Genomic DNA, 22,483 nt, shown 5'->3' with positions numbered 1-22,483 from the left:
GCCGTGAGCTGTGGTGTAGGTTGCAGACGCGGCTCGGATCCTGCGTGGCTGTGGCTCTGGCGTAGGCCGGTGGCTACAGCTCCGATTCAACCCCTAGCCGGGGAACCTCCATATGCTGCGGGAGCGGCCCAAGAAATAGCAACAACAACAATAACAACAACAACAACAAAAATAAATAACTAAATAAAAATAAAAAATAAACTGAAACTGTATTAAAGACTTAAATGTAATCTAGAAACCATAAAACTCCTAGAAGAAAACATAGGCAGAACATAAATTTTAGCAATACAGTTTTTAATCTGTTTCCTCAGGCAAAGAAATCGAAAGCAAAAATTTTAAAATGGGATTATTTCAAAGTAAAAAGCTTTTGCACAGGGAAGGAAAACATCAAGAAAACAAAAATACAACCTACTGAATGGGAGAATACATTTACAAATGAAATGTCTGCCAATGGGTAACTATCCGAAATATTTAAAGCGCTCATACAACTGGATAACAAAAAAATAATAACCAAACAACTACATTAAAAAATGGGCACAAAACCCAAACTTCTTTTCCAAAGAAGACACACAGATGGCCAACAGTCAGATGAAAAGAAGCTCAACATCAATAATCATCAGGAAAAAGCAAATCAAAGCCATAATGAGATATTACCTCACATATGTCAGAAAGCTATCACCAAAATGACAACAAATAATAAATGCTGGTGTGGATGCAGAGAAAAGGGAACCCCTGGACACTGTTAGTGGGAATGTAAATTTATACAGCCACTATGAAAAACAGTATGGAGTTTCCTCAGAGTTAAAAAAAAAAAAAAAAAGAATCACCATATCACCATACGATCTAGCAATTCCACTCCTGGATATATGATTGAAGAAAACAAAAACACTAATTTGAAAAGATATAGGCACCTCGATGTTCATAGAAACTTTAGTTACACAAAGCCAAGATAGGGAAGCAATCCAAGTGGCAACATATGAATAGATAAAGCAGATGTGATATATATATACAGTGGGATATTATTCAGCCATAAAAAAGAATGAAATTTTGCCATTTGCAACAACATGGAGGGTATTACGCTTAGTGAAGTAAGGCAGACAGAGAAAAACAAATACCATATGTTTTAAGTTATATGTGGAATCAAAAAACAAATGAATAAATACAACAAAGCAGAAACAGACTCACAGATACAGAGAACAAACTAGGGTTACCTGTGGAGAGGGGTAAGGGGAAGGGGAAGATAGGGGAAGAGGATTAATAGGTACAAACTTCTAGATATAAAATAAAATTAACATTTTTTAAGAGTATAAGTTAGTCATCTTACAAAAATCCCCCTCAGTATGAGTTTGTCTGATGTTTCTTCATGGACTGGAAAACCACTGAAGTGATACTATGTCCTCCTCAGTGAATTCTATCTTCAGATACATGTCAGTTTGTTCCAATATTGAGAAATGTTAGCCTTGCTCACATGGTTAAAGAATAGCTATCAGGTTTTTTGTTGTTGTTGGAGTTACTATTTTCCCTTTGTAATTAATAAGTAATTTTTGTGGAGATATTTTGAGCCTCTATTTTATTTCTCATCAGATTTTAATCCTCTAGTATTAGTATCCATTGATGATTTTCTAATCTCATTAGTCATGTTATATTGATTAATCAGCATTCTACTATTAAAAAAAACTTCCCTTTCTCTCAATATTTAGTAACTCATTTGGTACAGTATGGACAGAAACAGTCTTATTCAATGGGTTACAAATTATTGCCCTTATTATTTACATTCATGTGTCAATTTTCCCATAGCAGTCTATATAGCTTGTTCCTCTATCCTTCTGATATACCTCTGTGTCTAGTAGAAGTCCCTTAAAATGGGTTCATGTATCCTCTTGGTATTTCCTCGTCATTTAGCCACATCCTTACTTTCTTGCTCCCAAAGGTGTTCCCAGCTTGTTTTCCACTTTCCTTAGCTCAGCTCTCAAATTAACCCTTTCTCCATGAAACCCTGGTTCCTTTTGTGGAAAATAATATTTAGAAATTAAGATAGAGACATATACATAGGTACACCTAAGAAATACATGTCTGTATCGATAAACACAGGAAAATAATATAAGTAAGTGTATAATATCAATATGGATTCATACTGATACCTCCCCTTCCAATCCAATACCATCTTCCTCTATGGTCCACACTTATCTGAACTGAAATAATCATTTATTTTTTCTCTTGGAAAAAAATTTTCCTGTCTATTGTTGATTTCACAAAATTTTTTTATCTCATGTTCTTCATGGAGATTTTTTTCCCAAATATATTTGACTTCCAAATCTAATATAATGTCATGTTGTCTTTGGATGTAGTTGTCAATAAATTCATTCCCCTTCTTAGTTTACTAATTCAAAATAAAACTTCAAAAAGTGCATGCCACATTTTTAATCATTATTCAGGGGCGGCAAGTGTCTCTATTTGCAGCTACCTTGTGATTTGCTCAAGCCTATCTGTTCTATTCTGAGCACCCCTTTGTCCTTTGGCTAATTGCCTCTGGGTTCTCTACTAAGCAGAAGCAATGAAACTCTTTATTGTACTTGTTTTGGGTTGTTGTTATTTTGTTTGTTTTTGTATTTTTTGTATCTGTCTCATATGTTTTTATATTTTTCTATTTGTTTTTTGCTGTAAGGTTAGCTTCTAGATTGGGTCTAAGACATTCTCCCTCTATTCAGCAGAAACATGAAATCTGTTATAATTCTCCCTTCTGCTATTAAACACTCTTCCCAGAGACAGGAGTTAATGGCTTTGCTATTTAAATCTTCCTCACTTATTATTGAGATTGGCTACACATATTTATACAAATCTTTATATGTCCATGCAGCTATTCTTTTTTTTTTTTTTTCCGCTTTTTAGGGCCACACTCACAGCCTCACAGATTATGGAGGCTCCCAGGGTAGCAGTCAAATAGGAACTATAGCTGCCGGCCTCCACCACAGCCACAGCAATGCCTATACCACAGTTCACAGCAACGCTGGATCCTTAACCCACTAAGCAAGGCCAGGGATCAAACCCACAATATCATGGCTCCTCATCGGATTCGTTTCCACTGTGCCATGGAATGAGAACTCCCATACAGCTATTCTTTGTAGAAGGAAGGATCTGTAAGGTGCATTAGAGAAAGCAAAGTTGATTAAAATCTGAGGGAATTCTGAGGTAAGAGGAAGTTAAGAGAATATGTGCATAATGACTAACACATTCTCAAGAGAAAATCACATTCTTCAGCAGAAAGCTGAGTGTCAGAGATGTGGTAGAAGACCTTAATAAAATGAAAAAAGTTTAAAATGGTTAGGAAGGATATTAAAACAGGAAGTTAAATGGAAGCAAATGCAGGGATTGGTAAATAGCATTGATTGCTAAACTGAGTCAAATTAGGTGATATGGCTTTGTACAGAAAATCATCAATATAATTATGTGATTTTTAGGCCAGAAATATTAGATGGAACGAGAAAAGGAGGGAGATAAATAGATGTATGCATTTACTTAGGATTTGGAATTGGCTAGTTTAATTCAGCAACGGGTTAAGGAAGTAAAGGAGTCTAAATGGCCAGTAAGTATAAAAGTGAAATCATGTCCCATGAAGTCAAGTTTGAATACAGAGGAAAAGGAAGAATGAAGGAAGTGACAGGCTAAAACCACAGAGAATATTGTGTTAATACGATACAGGTGAAAAGTTGATTCATTGAAAAGGTTAGAGAGTTAGACAAATAAAACATCCTGGTGGATGGTATCAGATGAGGAGTAGTTTTTTGTTTTTTTGGTTTTTTTTGAGGTGACAAAGCTAAAGAATAGCCAAATGTGTGGGTTATTGATCTAAGGCTGGAAGTAAAAGTAACTGAAACAGAATACTAGGCAATGCCAGGGTGCCAATAGTTGATCCTCATGGGGTATGAAATTTACTCAGGCTAAGCAAAAATTTTTCAGATACATTGTTTCTAAAAGTTTCCAATACATTTTATAATTAGTATTTGGCAAGACTGTGAGTTCTTCTGCTATTTAAAAAAAATTCCATAACTGATTCAAAATAATCTGTTTTCATCTTCTATTTTATGACACACTCCTTACAAAGTTTCATCAAGGTTTAATATTTGGCACGGGTTAAGCAAGCATGCTTCTAGAATGTCCCTTGAAAGCTTAGAAAATTGACAATCCACACTAAGTGAAGTTGAAATTCCAGAACTTTCATGGCAGATGGTAGGAGAAGGGATCAAAAAGGTTGAAGAAGTGGGCATGCTAGAGTGGCTGTATGACATAATGCCAAAACCCCTACCAGTCCTCTGTGATTCATGTGAGGGTCCAGAGGAAACTCCATTTGCCCAACCAATGCAGAATTCCCTGGTGAGCATTGTTGAGAACTTCAGGGATGGCTGCCCTCTTCAGGCCAGGGCTAACATTAGGAGATGTTACTGTAAAATAGGGCTCTCTGAGAACAAAAAGAATGATAAGATGATGAAACAGTAGAAGCCAGTGGGTAGCATTGAAACATCAGTAGCAAAACAGGTACAATTGGAGGTCCCTTTGTGTACAATTATTGCAACAAGCATCAAGGTTAGGGTAGTAACCAGTGGTAGAACATAACAAACCTAGGTACAAGATGGGTAGGTAACAACAAGGATATAACTCAATCTACACAACCAAAAGAAATCAAGGGAGGAGTGTCAGAAGGCTGAGATCAGCCATCTCTAAGAAGATGTTATAATACCTGATTTATTTTCACTACCTGAACCATTTTTCAGATTGGAAACCTTGATGGAAGGAGAGACCAAGTCTCCAGGAGGAAAGGAACATGGTGTCTTCACAAGTATTTATAGTTTCCACTGGCCCTTCCTCAAAAACCCATGTGGTCATTTACTAGGGTAATCTTACCCTGAAGAAAGGAATATATGCAAATAGTTCAAGGACTAATATATAGGATCTGATTTTTCATTAATACCTAGAGACCATAGTAGTCACTGTAGACCTTCTGTTAGTCTGGGGGCACATATGGGAAGATAATAAATAAATAGTCCTAGTCCAGGTCTAGCACATAGTGGGTCCATAGACACACTCATGGTCATTTTTGGTGGTCTCCCATAACTAGCACAGACATTCTTGGTAATGGAAGAATCTCTACATTTGTTCCTGGGCTTATGGTGCAAGAATTATCATAGTCATCTACGGAGGATCAAAAGATGCAGGATTCCTTTCCTATCCCCCACGTAACACACCACTCTGGCTCTGCAATAAATAGAGAAGTCATGAAAGATGACAGGAGATGCTCACAAATGCAAACTATCAATAGCTCCAGTTATACTTGCTGTCCAAGATGTGATGTCTCCTCTAGGGTAGATTAACATGGTCTTGACTGCATGTTACCCATATGGGCTATACAACCACTGATCTGTAAAATGGATTCTTTTCTAATCTCAATCAGAGAAAAGAATCAGAAATTTCTCATATTTATGTGGGAAGGGAAATATATACATTTATAGAGATAGCCATGATGGAAAAAAAAACAATGTGTAAAGATTACAGCAAGCGCTAGTATAAAAATCACAACAAAAGACCCCCTGGGTTTCTAAATCAAGGCTGCAGCTACCAGGTCTTGAAAATGGTAGAGTGACTCCCAAGGACACATCAAGTGACCATGAGGCCAGAGCTGCCCAGGATGAGCTGGGTTCTGTCAGACTCACCAAATCAGAGAATGAGGTAGTACCAAGAAATCTATCATCAAATCAAAGTGACACATTCAGTATCAGATGCAAGCAGATTCAGAGGGCATGAGTAACTGCATGAGCAGGATGGCACCTGCATCTCCCCATCAGATTATACCTACACTATCAGCATTTTTTTTTTAAATCAGCTGACAGAGGCAGAAAAAGATTGAGTTTGGTTTACAGATAGGTGATCTCAATACGTGGATGTAAACCAAAAACGAATTTCTGCTGAACTAGAACCTCTTTCAGGGCTTGCCAGAAAAACAGATAACAAGTAATTCTCCCAGTTAGTAGACCTTTAGAAGGTATCCCTGATCATCCACTCTGCATGGAAAGATAAATTTGCCCAATGTGAAAATTTATGCAAACTCAGAGGCAATGGCAAGTGGATTAGCTGGTTAGTTAGAGACCTACAAGGTAGAGTTAGAGGAGGTCTAAAGATGAGGTATGTGGATGGATTTATAGGAATTAATATGAGTGTGAAAATCTTTGTATGGCATGCTATGTATGTATGCCATGCTATGTATGTATGCCTACCAGACAGCCTCCATCCACCATAGAACAGGCACTAAGTAATCAAAACATTCAACAGAACAATTCTTCCAATGGGTGTTACTCAACTTCCGTCATTGACTGTCACAGAGCTGACGTTATAGGCACATGACAAGAATAATCATACAGAAGTATAGAGGTAACGCATGGGACCCATGGAATAGATCCCCACAAACCAAGGCTGATCTAGCTATAGTCACTGGTGAACATCGAATTTGCCAAGAACGGAAGCCAACTCTGAGCCTTTATTATGGTGCGCTTGAGAAAATTAATCAGCCATGAGGTAGCCAATTGATTACATTGGACCCTCTTCCCCTGTGAAAGGAGTATTAATTCATCTAAACTGAGACTGATACATATTCTGTGTATGGAAATGCTTTTCTTAAGTCTGGATCTTCATCTAAGTGTTTTTTACAGAATGTTTGTTCTACCAACCTAAGATCCTGCAAAACATTACATGGACCAAGGGACCTACTTTATGATGAAAGAAGTTCAGTAATGGACAAATCACCATGGGATCCACTGGTCCCAACAAATACTGTATTATTCTGAAGTGACGAATCTGATAAATCAATGAAGTGAGTTATTGAAGGCACAGTTGAGGAGCCAATTGAGAGGTAATACCCTACAAAGATGAGCTCAAAATGTCTAGAATTCAGTATATCTAAATGATCATTATGTAGTTCTGTGTAACAATAAATAGAAAAAAATGATCTGTGAACCCAGGGGTAGAGGCAGGAATGATGTCACTTATCATCACACCCAGTGGCTCCCTTGTAGAATTTGTGTTTCCCACCCCTGAAGTTATCAGCTGAGTAGGCCTTACAGGTACTGGATGGGTCCCAGGGGAAGACAGCTTTCATTAGAGAGTAAAGTAGGAGTTTCACTAAATGTTAAGTCAAGCCTACCATTTGGGAATTTCAAATCCTTTGTGGCAAGAGACCAGCAGAGAAGAAGTAATTGAGCTTGGTTGTCTGGAGGGGTAATGGCTACAATTACACAATGGGAGCAAAAAGTATGTATTTGGAATTAAGGTGAATTACTGGGGCATCTCTTGGTGCTCTCTTGCCCATTTTTGATGATAAATGGACAAATGTAGCAGCCACAGTCTGAGAAGGCCATGGCTCACATCTTCAAGAACCAGTCTGGATCACCCCACCAGAGAAGCCACTAAATATAATCAGAGGTGCTGGCCTAGGTACAAAAACCTAAAACAAGTAGTAGGAAAGGGAAAAAATGAGCACTCTCTTTGGCCTCAATTATCCTATTAATCTTATTCTTGCCTATTTTCCAGAACACACTGATTCCCCTAGCTGCCTAGAATTTTGACCGCACCTGAATTCCTCCTTAGACATGGCTCTTGGCCAAAGGCAGTTGCCTCACTCAAATATATGCCCCTTTCTCAAGTGTAAGGTGCATTCATTGCCACAAATGGATAGGTACAAAATCAGAGGCCCCTGCCTATTTTTGACGTCTCCAAAGGATCATCCTTGTTTCAAGGCTCTCCATGGGATGAGTCAAGGACTCCATCGCAACTGAGCAACAGTACATTTTCCAAAGATGGCTGCAACAATGTCTCCCACTTTATATGCTCTATGATATGACTTTCCCTCTATCCCTGATCAAGAGATGAAGTCTATATCTGAGAAGACTCTGATTGCTTTGATCAATAGAATATAACAGAAGTGACACTGTCAGTTCTGAGCGTAGCAATTGTATTGGTCTCTCATGCTGCCAAAACAAAATACCGTAGACTTGGTGAGTTAAACAGAAATTTTCTTCTTACAGTTCTTGAGCTTGGAAAGCCCAAGATTAAGAGGCTGACAAAACAGTTTTTATCCTGAGGCTTCTTCAACCTTTGCTTGTTGGTGGCTGTCATCTCACTATGTGCTCACATGACTTCTTTGTGCACACGTGGAGAGAGAGAGCAAACACTCTGATGTCTCTCTTTTAAAGGGGCTAATCCCAGCAGACCAGGGACCTTCCCTCATGACCCCATTTTACCTAATTACATCCCAAAGGTTCCATTCAGCCCATGACAGCCCTAACTGGCTAGGTGGTTACCTCCTCCTTCCTACTTCTTGAAATATTGGGATTTTTCTTCTCAGAAACCAGTTGCCATGCTGTGAAAAACTGAAGCCACACAGAAAGGTCATGCATGGGTGCTCTGGTTTCAGCCCCAGTGGAGCTAACCTCTGACAGTCTCAAATGCTAACCAGGTGAATAAACCATCTTCATATTCAGCCCAGTGGAGCCCTCCAATGACCTAGTTACCTGATTGTAACTTCATGAGAGATAAGCAAGAACTTCCCAGTTGAGCCCAGTCTGCCAATAGAACCATTACAAACAAGACTTTAGAATATTTCTCTAAAACCAAACCAGGTCATATAATATTATGTCTCTACCTCGAAACCCTTTAGTGGTACCAACAGTCGACATTTGACATATTCATCAATTTTTGCTTTGCAAATTCTGCCTAACAACCACAGCAAACATTTATTTTTATGCCCATGTGTCTGCTGGCTGGCTACAGTACAGTTGAACTAGGATTATCGCTGCTCAACTAGGGTAGATTCTAGACTTCTGGTTTTCATATGAATTCCAGGCTGAAGACACAGTATGTACCCGGATCATGCTCTTCCCATAACAGTTCATTACATAAAAGGACATGCATAAACATGTGATACTTCTTGGCACCTTGAACTCAAACTGGAACACTGTCACTTCTCTCCACATTGCATTGGCCAGTAAATTCTTGTGGCCAAGCTCAACATCAGGAGGTCTGGAAGTATAGCCACCCATGATGAGAAGTGCTGAAAAGTCACATGACAAAAATTGTACCTGCATGTTTTATCAGAGGAAGCATTGAAGAATGGGGAAAAATATTGTAATCTCCTGGTCTTCCTTCTTGATTACAGTTATTCCCACTCACTCACAAAATACACTCTTGACCCATAACTCATGATCCATATAGCTCCACAAGTAGGTCATTTTGATCCAGAGTTCTAAAAAACAGATGATCTGCCCTTCACACACCCACCACACTATCAAAGAACAGGAACAGGATAACCACATTAAATGTTGCTGTTCAAAAAGACAGAACATGGAACATGCATAGCAATTCCGAGTTCATTCCAATTTTCAAAATCCCATTGGAGCAAATTATCCTGGACTAGATCCCAGCATTAATTGTGGCTGAGTTACCCCACCCCCAAATGAGTGTCTCTTCCTCCATGGATACATTCTCCTGATTTACATCAGAATGTTAAAGAATACGCTTCTCTGACAATGAGGATCTTCGTTAGCTATTCTTGTGTATAGGAATTTGGGAACCCAAAGACCTTTAACATCTCTCAGCCATTATTTCTTTAATATAGCTTAGCAGTGCAAGTGGCAATACACTCAAAAACTGCTAGTTTTCTAAGAATTTGATTACAATCAATAATATATGGTCAAAGACACACTTAGAATTTATTTTGAGACATGCCTCTATCTCTGTGGATTTAATGCTCATACTGGAGTACACCAAACCAGGCTAACTATGGGTTTGTGATCTTAATTCCCATTTTGTCTAAATGAAAGAATCCACTAGGCATGCTTTCATCCTTTCACAAGTCTTTGTAAAGATCAGATCTTTGCTCTGCAGCTGTACTTAGAAAACAGTTCTTAGATATGGTTTTTGCCCTGAGCGTGTGCCTAATGGCCCATACATCTTCGGTTTGCTGAGAAACTATTTTACTTTGCAATCTCAGGTTTCTAGGCCCCCTACAATCTCTTCCAATTCTGCTTGCAAACAAGCCATTTTCTGAGCATATTCTTTTTGGAGTGCCTTATCCATTGTAGTTAGCAACAACCAGCTCACACTCTCAACATTTCTGCCTCAAAACCTCTTTGCTTCAAGTACACTGAGTACTTCTCTTGTTTTGTTTTCTAGGTTTTTGCCGACCAGCTGACCAAATGTTTCACTACCACATAACAGGGGTCACTATTTTTCCAGTTCACATGTAGTTCTTGACAACTGATTCTAAAACCAAAGCAATGTGTATTTCATGGTTTTAGTACAGAAGAACCCTGCTCCCAGCCCCAAGAAACCATCATTCTGCCTTGTTTCTAGGAGTTTAACTATTTTAGGTACCTCATATAAGTGGAATCATGCAGTATTTGTCCTTCTGGCTGATTTCATGGGGCATAATCTCCTCCAGTTTCATTCACGTGGTTTCCTGTGCAGCCACCATTCACCTCTCCTGGTCTTTACTCCATTTGCATTTAAGCGTAGCCTTTCAAAGGAAGGTTTGATGTTTTGTTTCAAAGATAGACAGCTTAGAACTATACTTCCCCATGCACTTCGGTCCAGACCTACATCTGCAAAACTGAATTCATCTCTGGAAATGCAAAGAGAGGAAAGACTAGGAGGAATGGATGGTAGCAATTAGAGAAAATTCTAAGCCCTAAGGGTAGCTCCAATTTCACAGTGTCAGTAAAATCCCAACTAACCCTATCCTATCTTCCAGTAGCTGGATCATTACCCTATTTGTTTCCCTTCAGCTGATTTCAGTTAGATCATCTAACCAAGGGACTTTCTAAAGTGAACATTTTGAGTCTTCCTATTAAAGGGGCTAATATGGCTGTGTGTGTCCAAAAACATCATTCATTGTCACTGAGTCCTTCATGGCTGCCTGCATAGAAACACTCCTTTTTGCCTGTCATCCGTGGTTTACAGATAGCACTTGGTTGTGGTGGGCCTCTGAAACTCAACTTATCTCTTCAGAATCCACAGGCGTTTGTTCTTTCACCCACAGCCAAATACCTTCAATCCATACAGGCTGAAACACATTAAAATAAAAACACTCTTTCCCTATTCTTCTGCATGTTTGGTTGGTTCATTAGCTGTTTGATTATTTCCATGGGTTGGGGGATGGGAGGAGTATGCATGGATGTAGGCAAAAATATCTCACTGAGCTTGGAAATTTTGTCAATTAATCAATGTATACTTAAAGGGAAATCACTCATCTTTAAAGGAATTTTTGGCATATTAGACTTTTTTAACAGTGAATATAATTAGCTAGATCTCAACCTTAATTATATGCTGCTTCTCTCAGCCATGATACAACTTAGTCACAGGATTCCCTCTTAAATGATTATAAAATCTGCTTAAACAACTGAATCCAAACCAGGGGTCTTTTGATTATACACATTATCCCTTAAAACTCAGCTCTATAATTATATCCAACCACAGCATTCACAAACACAACCAAAAAATGACTATTTGGAAGCAGTTAATTTTATTACATATCTACTTAGCATGGAAGTTACTTAGCATTAGAGTGAGTAAAAAGTATAAACAACATAAAGTAATATTATTTGTGAAGTATTCCTAAATATAAAACAAAACAAATAATGTAAATAAGGTTTCTAAGAGCTAATAACCTTCTGAACCAAGATGGACAGTAATGTCATATAGAGGAAAAAAAGGTTAGTCCCAAGGTTTCTGCAACATGGAAGCCTCTTTCTGTACTCACTGGTGTGGTGCTCAGGAAAACAAACAAACAAAAAAAAAAACAAAGAGCAGATATAAAATAAAGATCAGGGAGTTCCTGTTGTGGCACAGTAGAAATGAACCCAATTAGTATCTGTGAGGACTTGGCTTCAACCCCTGGCCTCATTCAGTGGGTTAAGGATCCGGCATTGTTGTAAGCCATGACGTAGTTCACAGACATGGCTCAGATCCCTCATTGCTGTGGCTGTGGCATAGGTCAGCAGCTCCGATTCAACCCCAAGCCTGGAACCTTCCATATGCTACACCTTTGGCCCTTTAAAAAAAAAAAAATTAAAGAAGCTCAGTGGCTTTGGTAGGAAATAACACTTGATTGCTCTGATGGATCACTGGTTATGTTCCTTTTGTTCTCCCTTGTCATTTGGCTCATATTTGAAAATCTCCTGTGGACAATTCAGCTCTTTCCCATAGGTTTGGGTCAATACCCGCTTTCAATACTGTCAGAGCTGGAGGAGTGCAGGGTGCAGAACCAGGTGGTGCAAGTCTGTGTGACATCCTTCCAGGTGTCGAAGGGACACTGCTGTCGAGTCAGTAGAGAAGAGTAGGCCAGGAGAATGATCATTCTCAGTGGATTGTTCTGTCATTTTGTAAGTAGCTCCTTGCAGGAAGCAGCTCTTTGCAGGAGGCCTTTGTCTTGTCACTTTAGCAAACCTATAATTTGCTTTGCTTTCCTAGGGCCACACCCAAGGCATATGGAAGTTCCCAGGCTAGGGGTCCAACCGGAGCTGCAGCTACTAGCCTATGCCACAGCCACAGCAGTGCCAGATCCAAGCTGTGTCTGTGACCTATACCACAGTTTGTGTCAATGCTGGATCCTTAACCAACTGAGTGAAGCCAGGGGTCAAACCCTAGTCCTCATGGATACTAGTCAGGTTCATTACTGCTGAGCCACAAAGGGAACTCCAAAAAGCTATACTTAACTTTATACTGGGTGCCCGCATGCTTCACCAGTCAAGCACACCTCTCAAATCTTTTGATCACACAAAGCTTGTCTAAGCTGGTGATTTTTTTTCCCTAGATTGAAATGGAAATGAAGAATAAGTAATTAACAGATGACTAGATCTTTTCCCCAGCTTCTCCTTCAGTAATCTTGTGAGCCCGCTGCCTGAATAAGACAGCATCTAAAGAAAGATCACAAGAAGTCAACAAGCATGCACACAATGAAAGGCAGTGAAGAATCTGACCCCTTACCTCAAGGACTAACTGAGATTATTTCCCTTTTTTTCCTTTAAAAACATTCTTGGCCGAGCAGAATCCTTGAAGTTGGCTCTGGGACACAAGGATGCCTTCTCCCCAGGTTGCCTGCCTCCTGAATAAAGCAACCAATTGTTCTTTTTCCAACCAATACTTGTCTCTCAAATATTGACTTTCTAGCTGCAAGCAGCAAAACCTGAGTTCAGCAACAATTCAAGAGCAAAAATGGAAGGTCAAATTTCCCAAATTTCCCTCCCTCAAACTCCAGTCTTTGCTATCGTAATTCCTTACCCTCTGTTTAACTGTTCCAGGAGTGGCAGCTTTGCTGTGTGACACATGGAAGTTAGACTCTTCTCCTTGCCACTTTGTAAAATGAATTTGAAAAAGTTGTGTCATCTCTCTGAATAATCAAATGGTCATCTGTAAAAATTAACATTTCCTACTTCCCAGAGTTTTTTAAAGATTAAGCAAGGTGTTGTACAAAAATGTACAACACAATGTGTGACACAAAGCAGATTCTGAAAAACACACTGTTTTAATGTCTACTTCCCTCCCTCCTATACACTAACCTCTCTACTATATTCACAATCCCATTGGCTCCAAGGTCTTTGGGGACACTATGCCAACAAATATTTTTTCCCTCTCTTGCCTCACCAAATTCTCCTTTCCTGTTTAAAAGTCAATAAACATTCATTGAATATGTAATTAGTAAGTGCCAGGCATTTTTCACATGTTATCTTAACCTAACCCTACCCTCTCCCAAAGCTATTGGTCTTTGTTCTTCAGATTACAAAAATTACATTGTATGTTCAAGTCCACATTTACTAGGGGGAAAAAAAAAAAAGCTCATTTATCCCATCAGAGTCTTAAAAGGACATTTGATTCTCAATATGTTAAGATCCAATGATCTCTATTAGTAACATTTCAGGACTGTCACACTTTCCCATTACACGTGCCTGTCTGTACAAAGCACTGACATCATCCTGCCTATAGTCAGCAGTGAAAATTTGTATTTTTTTTTAGTCTTCACCCTGTTATTTATTTAATGTGACATTCAAACCAATATTCGCCTTCTTGGACTTTCACTGATCCCTGACATCACTTTCATCTCCCAATCAGTCACATTTGAGACTTCCTATCTCTTCCTCTGGCTCCTGCTCCTCAGAATGACTCACAAATTTTAATGTTTCCTCAGACACACTTTGTCTTAATTTATTCTTCCTGTACATGATCTCCTTAGATTATATAACCTATGTATAAATCTTTTCACATCTCTAGGTCAGACCTATCCTGATGTCCAAAACCATATTTCTAGATGATTAAAAAATAAATTGCATAAGTCTCCAGAAACATACTTAAAGTGTTTAAACTTCACTAATAAGCAAAAAAATCAAGCTAGTATAAAGATACTACTTTCCTTTTTCTTATGATTTCTGGGCATTTTTTTTTTCTGAACAATATCCTGTGTTGACAAATTTAAGAATAAAGTGTATGCTAGTGCATTGCTAATGAAGTGTAGATAATTAAACCTTTCTAGAAGGGAATTCAGCTATATAGCTTGGAAGTCCTTAAAATATGTATACACACTTCTGCTTCTATAGTATGAAGTATGCAGTGAAGGATCTTTCCACTAAAAGACAACCAGAACCTGGAAAAATTAAGACAAACATATTTTTAAGACATGGCTAAGCTCACAAGAAGGAAAGGAAATCTCAGAGTGTGAGGAGGGTGGCAAGGAAATGAAATCTGAACAGAGCCATGAGTAAACAGTAAGTAAAAGGAAGTCACTCTGGGAACAAATAATGATAGGAGTATTGAGATCCTCAAGTCCTAAACTTTGGGTCTGTCTCAAGATTGGGGAGCTAATGTGAGTGTCCTATCTTACCTTGGACCCTTGGAGATTTCTGATCCCAGTGCCCTCTCATTTGTTCCCCATAACTAGTCCCTTCCAAATCATGTCGTGCCTCTGAATATGATCTGAACTTGTTTACTTTTCCGGCTCCTCTGCCATCACTCCAGTCTAAGACTTCCTCATCTTTCATCTGGAAGACTGTCTCCCAACAGACATCCTGTTTTCACTCTTGCCAACCCTATGATCCATTCAACATACAGCAGTCGGGCTGATGTTTTAAAGATGCAAGAGAAAACATGTCATACCCCTACTTGGACCCCTTCAATAGCTTCTTATGTCCCTCTGAAGAAATCCAAGGTCCTTAACTCAGCCCTGCACCTTCAGGCTCCTGCTTACCTCTCCCATACCATCTTTCCATCGCTTTCTCCTTCCATCACTTTGCACATGCTGCTCCTCTGATCTTAAACATTTTCCCTGCACTCTTTCCCTAGTTATCTCCCATGTTTAGGATTCAACTTAAGTGCCTCCATTTTTTCTTTCTCTCACCACTTTGTCAGCTCTTTCTACAGTGCTTATCATTTGTAATTGTGTATTTACTTATTCACTTGCTAGTTTTTGTTTCCTCCACAGGCTCTAAGCTGCATGAGACTAGGAACTTTGCTTTGCTCACTGCTGCATCTCTAACACATAGAACATACCCTGTCGCAGAGTAGGTCCTTAATCAATACTTACTGAATCAATGAATAAATGGAATGTACAAGAGGACAGTTTTTCTCAAAAGCCTGCTATAACCACTGAGGAGATCTGCTTTTAAACACATTCTGATTCAGGAGATCTGGGATGGGGCTTGAGATTCAGTGTTTCTGGCAAGCCCTTGGGTGATGTCAAAGTTGCCAGTGTCCTAGTCACACTTTTGACAGCAGGCTAGAAGGAGTACAAAGATGAATGACATTGATGTTTGTCCTGGAGGAAGGAGCTCATGTTCTGGTAATAGGGTTGCCTCATAAAGATGATCTAAATCACCACAACCACCATCACTTTCACTGGTCTGGGAAGCATGCAAGATCTAAAACTATTTGAGTGGGGTAATGTTGACCTTACCAAATATTATGTAAGAACAATAGAAGGCTATCTCTAGCTATAACAAAATCTTTCAAAGAGTTATAATAAAATATAAAATTTACAAGAAGCAATTGGTAATTCAGTCTATGGGAATACAGATCCTTTTAAACAAAGCAATAAATATCATGGGGCAGAGAGATGACAATTTGAATTTCACTCTGACCTTGATTAGCGATGCAACCTTAAGCAAGAAATTTACATTTTTTCTGAATTTCGATTTCATCATTTGTCAGTTGGGGTAAATGATACCCACCTCAGAAGTGTGAAGATAAAGTGAGGTTTCACATTATCAGTTAAATAACTGTACCTGGTATAAGGTAGTCCTTAAACAATATCAGATCCTCCTGTTCCTTTCTTGGGTAGAACATTTTCCTTACAACATTAATTTTCCATAGGGTGAGAGAGAATCAACTCTTTCTGAAATGACCACAAGGATTTATTTATTTATTTTTGTTTTTTAGGGCTGCATCCGCGGCATCTGCAAGTTCCCAGGCTAAGTCTGACAGCTTATGCCATAGCCACAGCAATGCATCGTCTGAGCCACGTCTTCGACCTACACCACAGCTCACAGCAACACTGGATCCTTAACCCACTAACGAGGCCAGGGATCAAACTCGTATCCTCATGGATCCTAGTAGGGTTTGTTACCACTGAACCATGAGGGGAACTCCTGAGAATCAATTTTTGGTGTTAAAGGTATTTGCCAAACTCCTTTAACATATCAGAGGGAAAAAAAGGTTAGGAAAATAAATAAATATATAGATTAAAAGCAGTCATTTTAAAAATAGCCTAGTCAATGAACACTAGATGATGAATCAGAAAAGCTAAGTTCTGGTCCAGGATTCAACTGATAATATGTCTGTATGACGTCAGACATATTATTTAACATTTCTGGGCCTCTGTATTATTTCTAAATCATTGCATACACTTTGTTAAGTTCATCAAATACCTTCTTATAGGAAAACATTATTCTACCAAATCACATTATTTTTTAATTCATTTTTTATTTTAACTGTTATTTGCTTAATACAATTTTTTTTCTACTGTACAATCACTTATGATGGAGCAAATCATATGATTTTTATATTTCTTTTTAGACTATCAGTAATTTTCACAGAAATACTAAAATTTCAGAACCATTGGTAATTAGAACCAGGACTAGAAAACAGTTTGTTTCTTTCTTCCTAAAACCTCTACTAAACAACCTCAAACTATATTACTAAGCTTTAAAGAAATACATGAAATCAGAGAACTTAAATCTTTTACTTGGAGAATAACCATCTTTTTTAGATTTGCATGTTTTCACTGACAGCTGGAATTTGTTTAGTTTCTATATATGACCTTAAGTTGTTATAACTTAGAATATTAACTTAAATATGACTTAAAATACAGGAAGAAAAAAGAGTAATTTGGAGAAAATAAAAAATAAATCTGTTCCTTCAAAATAATTGTGATGTTTCTCTGTAAAAATGAAAAAAAAAAGTTGTTAAATAATAGGGAAAAAAAAAAACCTGCTTGACTACAGTTGTGAAATTGTGTTCCTACTTAAATTCTGACAAATGAACTTAAGGTTCAAAAGTAGGCTTTTGATCTCCTCAGAGTACTTTTTTAAACATTTTACCTTCATCTCTTAATCTACAACTGATTACTCTTGGGACTAAGGCCAGGGGGCATTTGAATTTAGATAGACTCTTCAAGGTCCATGGCTTCACTCTTTGCATATCAACACATTTGTTGATACTCCTAATCACTTTACCAATTCCTTATTATAAATTTCTATTTAATCCTTGAAAATCCACTCTGGTATTCTACAAAGACGGGAAATTTAAATCTCTGCTGTGTGTGACACACCGTTAACTCCACCAAGACACTGTATCTGACATGTTAATATTTACAGATTGTTAATGAATAATGACCCATCTGCTTCTGCTGTCATAGGCACTTTCTGTCTAGAGGGATAGAAATTCATGGCAGTCTCTCTGAGCTGCCTGATGTCAGAGCTGGGAAAGGTGTGAAAGGTATACACGAGCTAGATTACTGGTTAGCAAGTCTGGGGTAAATGTTCCCGTGGATGCAAGCTTGGGATTTTTCATGGAGCTTCTTTGCTATCAAAGGCATTTTCTGATAGAGCTGACACTGAGACATTAAAAGGTGAGGAATTTTCTGTTTCTGGGAAAATATTATTGATTTAACATGAGAACAAATTTGGGATCAAATATAGGGCTTATTTCAAAGAAATATTAAAGGTATAATGTTCTATAGCATCCATTTTCCAGATTGTTTCGAGAAAGAAATTGGGTAAATGAAAATTTTGAGCAAATATTTGAAAATTGTTTCAATAGTATTAAGAGACTGTATCAATAAAATGATGATCCTGAAAATGATGTTTTAAAAAAAATTTTTGAAGTAGGCTCTAGTTTAATATTCCATTAATCAGAGCTAAAATAAATGTCCTGATTTCAGTGCTGAATTATTCTTTTCAGAAAATTTAAGAGGCAATGAGCATCCTAAAGCTGCCAGTGATTCTCATTGTGTTCTCTGTGACATTAAACCATCTGGAAGCTACATCCATTGAAAAGTAAGTAATTTTAAAAATCCTGCTTTCTTTGCAAAGTATGAGAAAATTAGAATTAAACATAGCTACATAATTAACAGCCCTTGTGCCATTTGATTTCCGACTAAATTATATTTAAGAATCATACATTAATCTATTCAACTGTTCCTTAAATTCTGTGTTGTTTGAAGAATTATATCAGTGTGAGAAATCTCTCAAATGAAACTTCTAATAGACAGGAATGGCTAGTTCCGGTTTTGCCAAGAAATATGCTGTTGGAACTTAAAGGAGCAAAGACAGAATCTGAAATAAGAAAATCCAAAAGGTAATAATTTCTACGATACTAACCTGCTACTCAAACAACCTGGAGAAACTTAATTAAGGCCTGTATTTTATATGAGGTGGAATTTTACTGTGTATTTATATGGATTTTTTTTTTTTTCTCAGATGGTTCTGGCAAGATCCAAAACTTTTGCATCTCCTTCTGGAACTGAAATATATAGAAATAATGAGGGGACAAATTAAAATTGTCAAGAAGTTAACTTTAGAAGATCTAGTCAAAAAGCCAATTGTCCTTAGGGGGATTCTTTCTAAATTGTTCTATATTGTCAAAATATATTTCTATAGTTTTAACTATTCTGTTAATGAAACAGAATTATCATAAAAAGTTAAAATAAAAATTCCTCATGAGTTTACTTGCAAGCTGCTCTAAACGTACATTAATAACTCTTGAAAATGTTTTCAATAGGTAGCATGCACACCAGAATTTCTTTTTTAAAAAACATTTTGAAAGGTGTCATTTCACTTGAATGGCAATTGTAAGGAAGTCCAAAAATTATGTGGGGTGAAAATATGTTAGCAGTAATTACAATTTTCATGTTGAAAGCCTTTAAAACTGAAATTCTCCATTTATTTAAAAGATTCTTAAGTCCAAATTCATGCACATGTCGTAGGTAATATAAGGAACCTAGTTGGTTTTGACTGCATATAGTTTGTGCCTACTTGGTTCTGACTGCATAGTTTTGCCGAATTGAACTTGTACTCTCTTAAAGACCAAGAAGAATAGGTTTACTTCTCATAGAATTACCAGCATCTTACCTATTTTCCTTCTGGGTATTTTTTTGTTGAGGGGTAGGTTTTTGGTGATATGTAAAGATTTCCAAAGCACCTACATATAATTAATAATAAGAATCATGGAAAGATTTTTCTTTTTGTTTCAGGGCTTATCTAATTTACAGGATGTTCTTCTCAGAACTGACTGTAATTTTCAGTTGGTTTTCTCCTGGATAAAAATAACTTTAAAACCGACATGAAGTTTCTGGTAAGCTAGTAGAACAATTGAAGGATGACAGGAAAATAAGTAATATTACCTAGCATTTGTGTCTATATCTTGATCTTTTCTTACATTACATATACTCATTTGCCAAGTATCTCTACCCAGTATCTTTTTAAGTATGTTTGTTTATTGTGAGGTGAACATTACTTAGAAATATAACATTGCTTATTAACAAATTACATTTTCATGCTAGTCTCACAATCTCTTACTTTAAATTATTATTAGAAATATTTACAGAACATTCACCAATTTTTTTTTCAGGAAATTGAATTCCTTGAAACTGCTGTGTTTGGTCTTTTTTTTTTAAAGATAGTGGCAGAATTCATTTTTTTAAAAGATTTTCATTTTTTCTATTATAGTTAATTTATAATGTTCCATCAATTTCTGCTGTACAGCAAAGTGACGCAGTCATACATGTATTTTTCATAATGCTGTATGAAAAATTTCTGTGCAGGACAAGATATAAGAGTATATACCATAAGGTTTCACATGAATTCTTAAAATACTTACTCTTAGCAAAAGTACAGATAATGAAGTACTCCCCATACAAAATAAATATATTGAGATAAAATCTACTGCATTTTGCCTCAAATTACCTATATCCACTGGCACCTGGACGTTGAATGAAGCTTCATACCTCTTGTCCACTTTATAATTAAACTAAGTTTAACTAATATTTTGGTTCCTGTAGAGCTGAAAATGAAAACATTTCCCTAGAGTTCCTAATAATCTGCCAAAGGCAATGTTACAATTCTGTATCAATTTCCAGCGCTATTGTGAGAGCGCACTGAAACAAAAGGTCATAAAAACATACGGAATTAACATAAATAAATTAACGCAAATAAATTCTGAGATGTTACAATTGAAATGAATTATTTAACCTGGCTATCACTTCTGACTTATCCATAATATTTCTATGCAGTTATTCCAGGTGGCTGAGTAATATGGTGACTATTAATACCATTGACATAAAAAGCCTTTTGGTTTTAACACCTAACCCAATCCTATCAGTAAAACTGCTGAAAGCATAGGAACCAAATAGGGGGTAAGAACATGGTAATCTTCATGTATTTATGAAAGAGTAATAGAATTCCCACCCTACAATAGTCAGAGTACCTGAACAGGAATTGATTCCCTTGAGAATTTATAATATCTGACATTTCTCTTAACACTCTTGATTCAATGATCTCTGAGAACTTAACAAAAATTAACATTGCTTCATTCTTGTGTGAAATGTGTAGGAAGTGAATATCTATGTTTTTAATTCAACAAGTTCCAGGTTACTTATTAGTTTACATTCTAAATCCCTTTTTAAAAAAATTGGGAAATAGATTCACAAATATTTTAAAAAAATAGAAGACAAAGATATTTTTAATTATTATTTTCTGGAATATATTCTGAATTTCCAAAGAAAGGATGGTACGGGGAAATTCAACATTGACTATAATAAAGGGTTTGCTGTATGATTTCCAAGCAAACCAAAACACTGTGTTACTGATAGGAAGATGTTTCCTTTAGTTTTCATCAATATGAGATATTTGGGGTCATATAGATAGTTGTATCCAATCCTGAGTCTAAGTTTCTAACCTTTCATATTTGTTCGATGTTCCCAGTCATCAGATGGAAAAACAGAAATGCAACATGGCCACTTGTGCGACCCAACACCTGGCAAATTTTTTAGATCGTTCTAGGAACAACCTTGGCACCATTTTCTCACCTACCAAGGTGGGACCCAACGCATATGGCAAGAGGGATACAGTTGAGATTTTAATGAAAGAACCATTGAATTACTTACCCCTTTAGAGGTCAACGCACCTCTAAAGTTCTTATTGCTTTATGTATAAATACCCTAGTGATTTCCTGTATAATTTAACAGTACCTTTTTCATTTCTAAAGTGAATATGTGAATCTGTGTGTCCCATGTTTGCTGCCAGTACATATAAACTGCTGTGCTGAGAATTGTTTTAAATTTAATACTTAATCAAGATCCCTTAATAAAAAGGCAAAGTCTTTACAAATGAAATATTCTTCCTGTAGTTTTTTATTTAAAAAAAAAATTTTTAAAAGTCATTTATTTTTGCCTGTGTATTTATGACCTGAGTTTTCCAACAAAAGAGGAAATGGTCGTTGGCAACTTGGTAAACTGTAAACAGCTAATAGTAAAGTTATGATGCTGAACATTAGAAAATCAGCAATTATTAGTATCCTTGATAAGCAATCTCTTTTGCATTCAATTTATGAAATGAGATAAAATGTTGTTTAAAAAAAAATAAAGACTGCTCCTGACTCAGTCAAAATATTTTTTAAAACTCTGGTTTTTGTTGTACTTGCTGATACTAAGAGTTTACTTAAAAATATAAAACCCAATTTGTGTCCATGAGGATTTCACTGTGTTTCATCAACAGTGAGCTTTTATTAAATGTATATGCCTTTTATTCTATTTAAGTGGCTTTCAGCAAATCTTTGTCATATTCTTATACAGAGTGCTGTACCAGCAAGTACAGCAAAAAAGCAAAAACAACAAACTTTATAATTTGGTAATCTTAAGGCATACTTCATAAGGGGAAATTTTTATGTATTTATACATAAA

The 22,483-nt window shown here is 36.9% G+C and overlaps 2 protein-coding genes across 4 annotated transcripts in view; one reads left to right on the top strand and one right to left on the bottom strand.

The window, feature by feature from the left end:
• The window catches only part of SLCO1A2 (solute carrier organic anion transporter family member 1A2), a 91,479-nt gene that overhangs the window by 60,163 nt on the left and 8,833 nt on the right, over positions 1-22,483 (bottom strand). The window lies entirely within an intron of this gene.
• Positions 17,954-21,837, top strand: IAPP (islet amyloid polypeptide). Of its 2 annotated transcripts, XR_007135866.1 has the most exons (4): positions 17,954-18,154; positions 18,487-18,581; positions 18,793-18,882; positions 19,778-19,872. XR_007135866.1 is itself a non-coding variant. In XM_047787447.1 (3 exons), exons 2-3 carry the CDS (start codon positions 18,502-18,504, stop codon positions 21,694-21,696), a joined length of 270 nt encoding a protein of 89 aa, XP_047643403.1. In that variant the 5' UTR covers positions 17,954-18,154; positions 18,487-18,501; the 3' UTR covers positions 21,697-21,837. The 2 variants fall into 2 exon arrangements, 1 of the variants encoding a protein (XP_047643403.1); XM_047787447.1 differs by lacking the exons at positions 18,793-18,882; positions 19,778-19,872 and adding an exon at positions 21,507-21,837.

This window comes from Phacochoerus africanus, chromosome 7 (genome assembly GCF_016906955.1).
Source record: "Phacochoerus africanus isolate WHEZ1 chromosome 7, ROS_Pafr_v1, whole genome shotgun sequence".
Classification (NCBI taxonomy): Eukaryota; Metazoa; Chordata; class Mammalia; order Artiodactyla; family Suidae; genus Phacochoerus; species Phacochoerus africanus.
Note: the sequence above shows the minus strand (reverse complement) of the source record. Positions and strands in the feature narration are given on the sequence as shown.

Coding starts and splice junctions, on each gene's coding strand:
- IAPP (XM_047787447.1), top strand. CDS start 18,502: ATGAGCATCCTAAAGCTGCCAGTGATTCTCATTGTGTTCTCTGTGACA. Junction 18,582..21,506: donor GAAGCTACATCCATTGAAAA/GTAAGTAATTTT, acceptor CGATGTTCCCAG/TCATCAGATGGAAAAACAGA.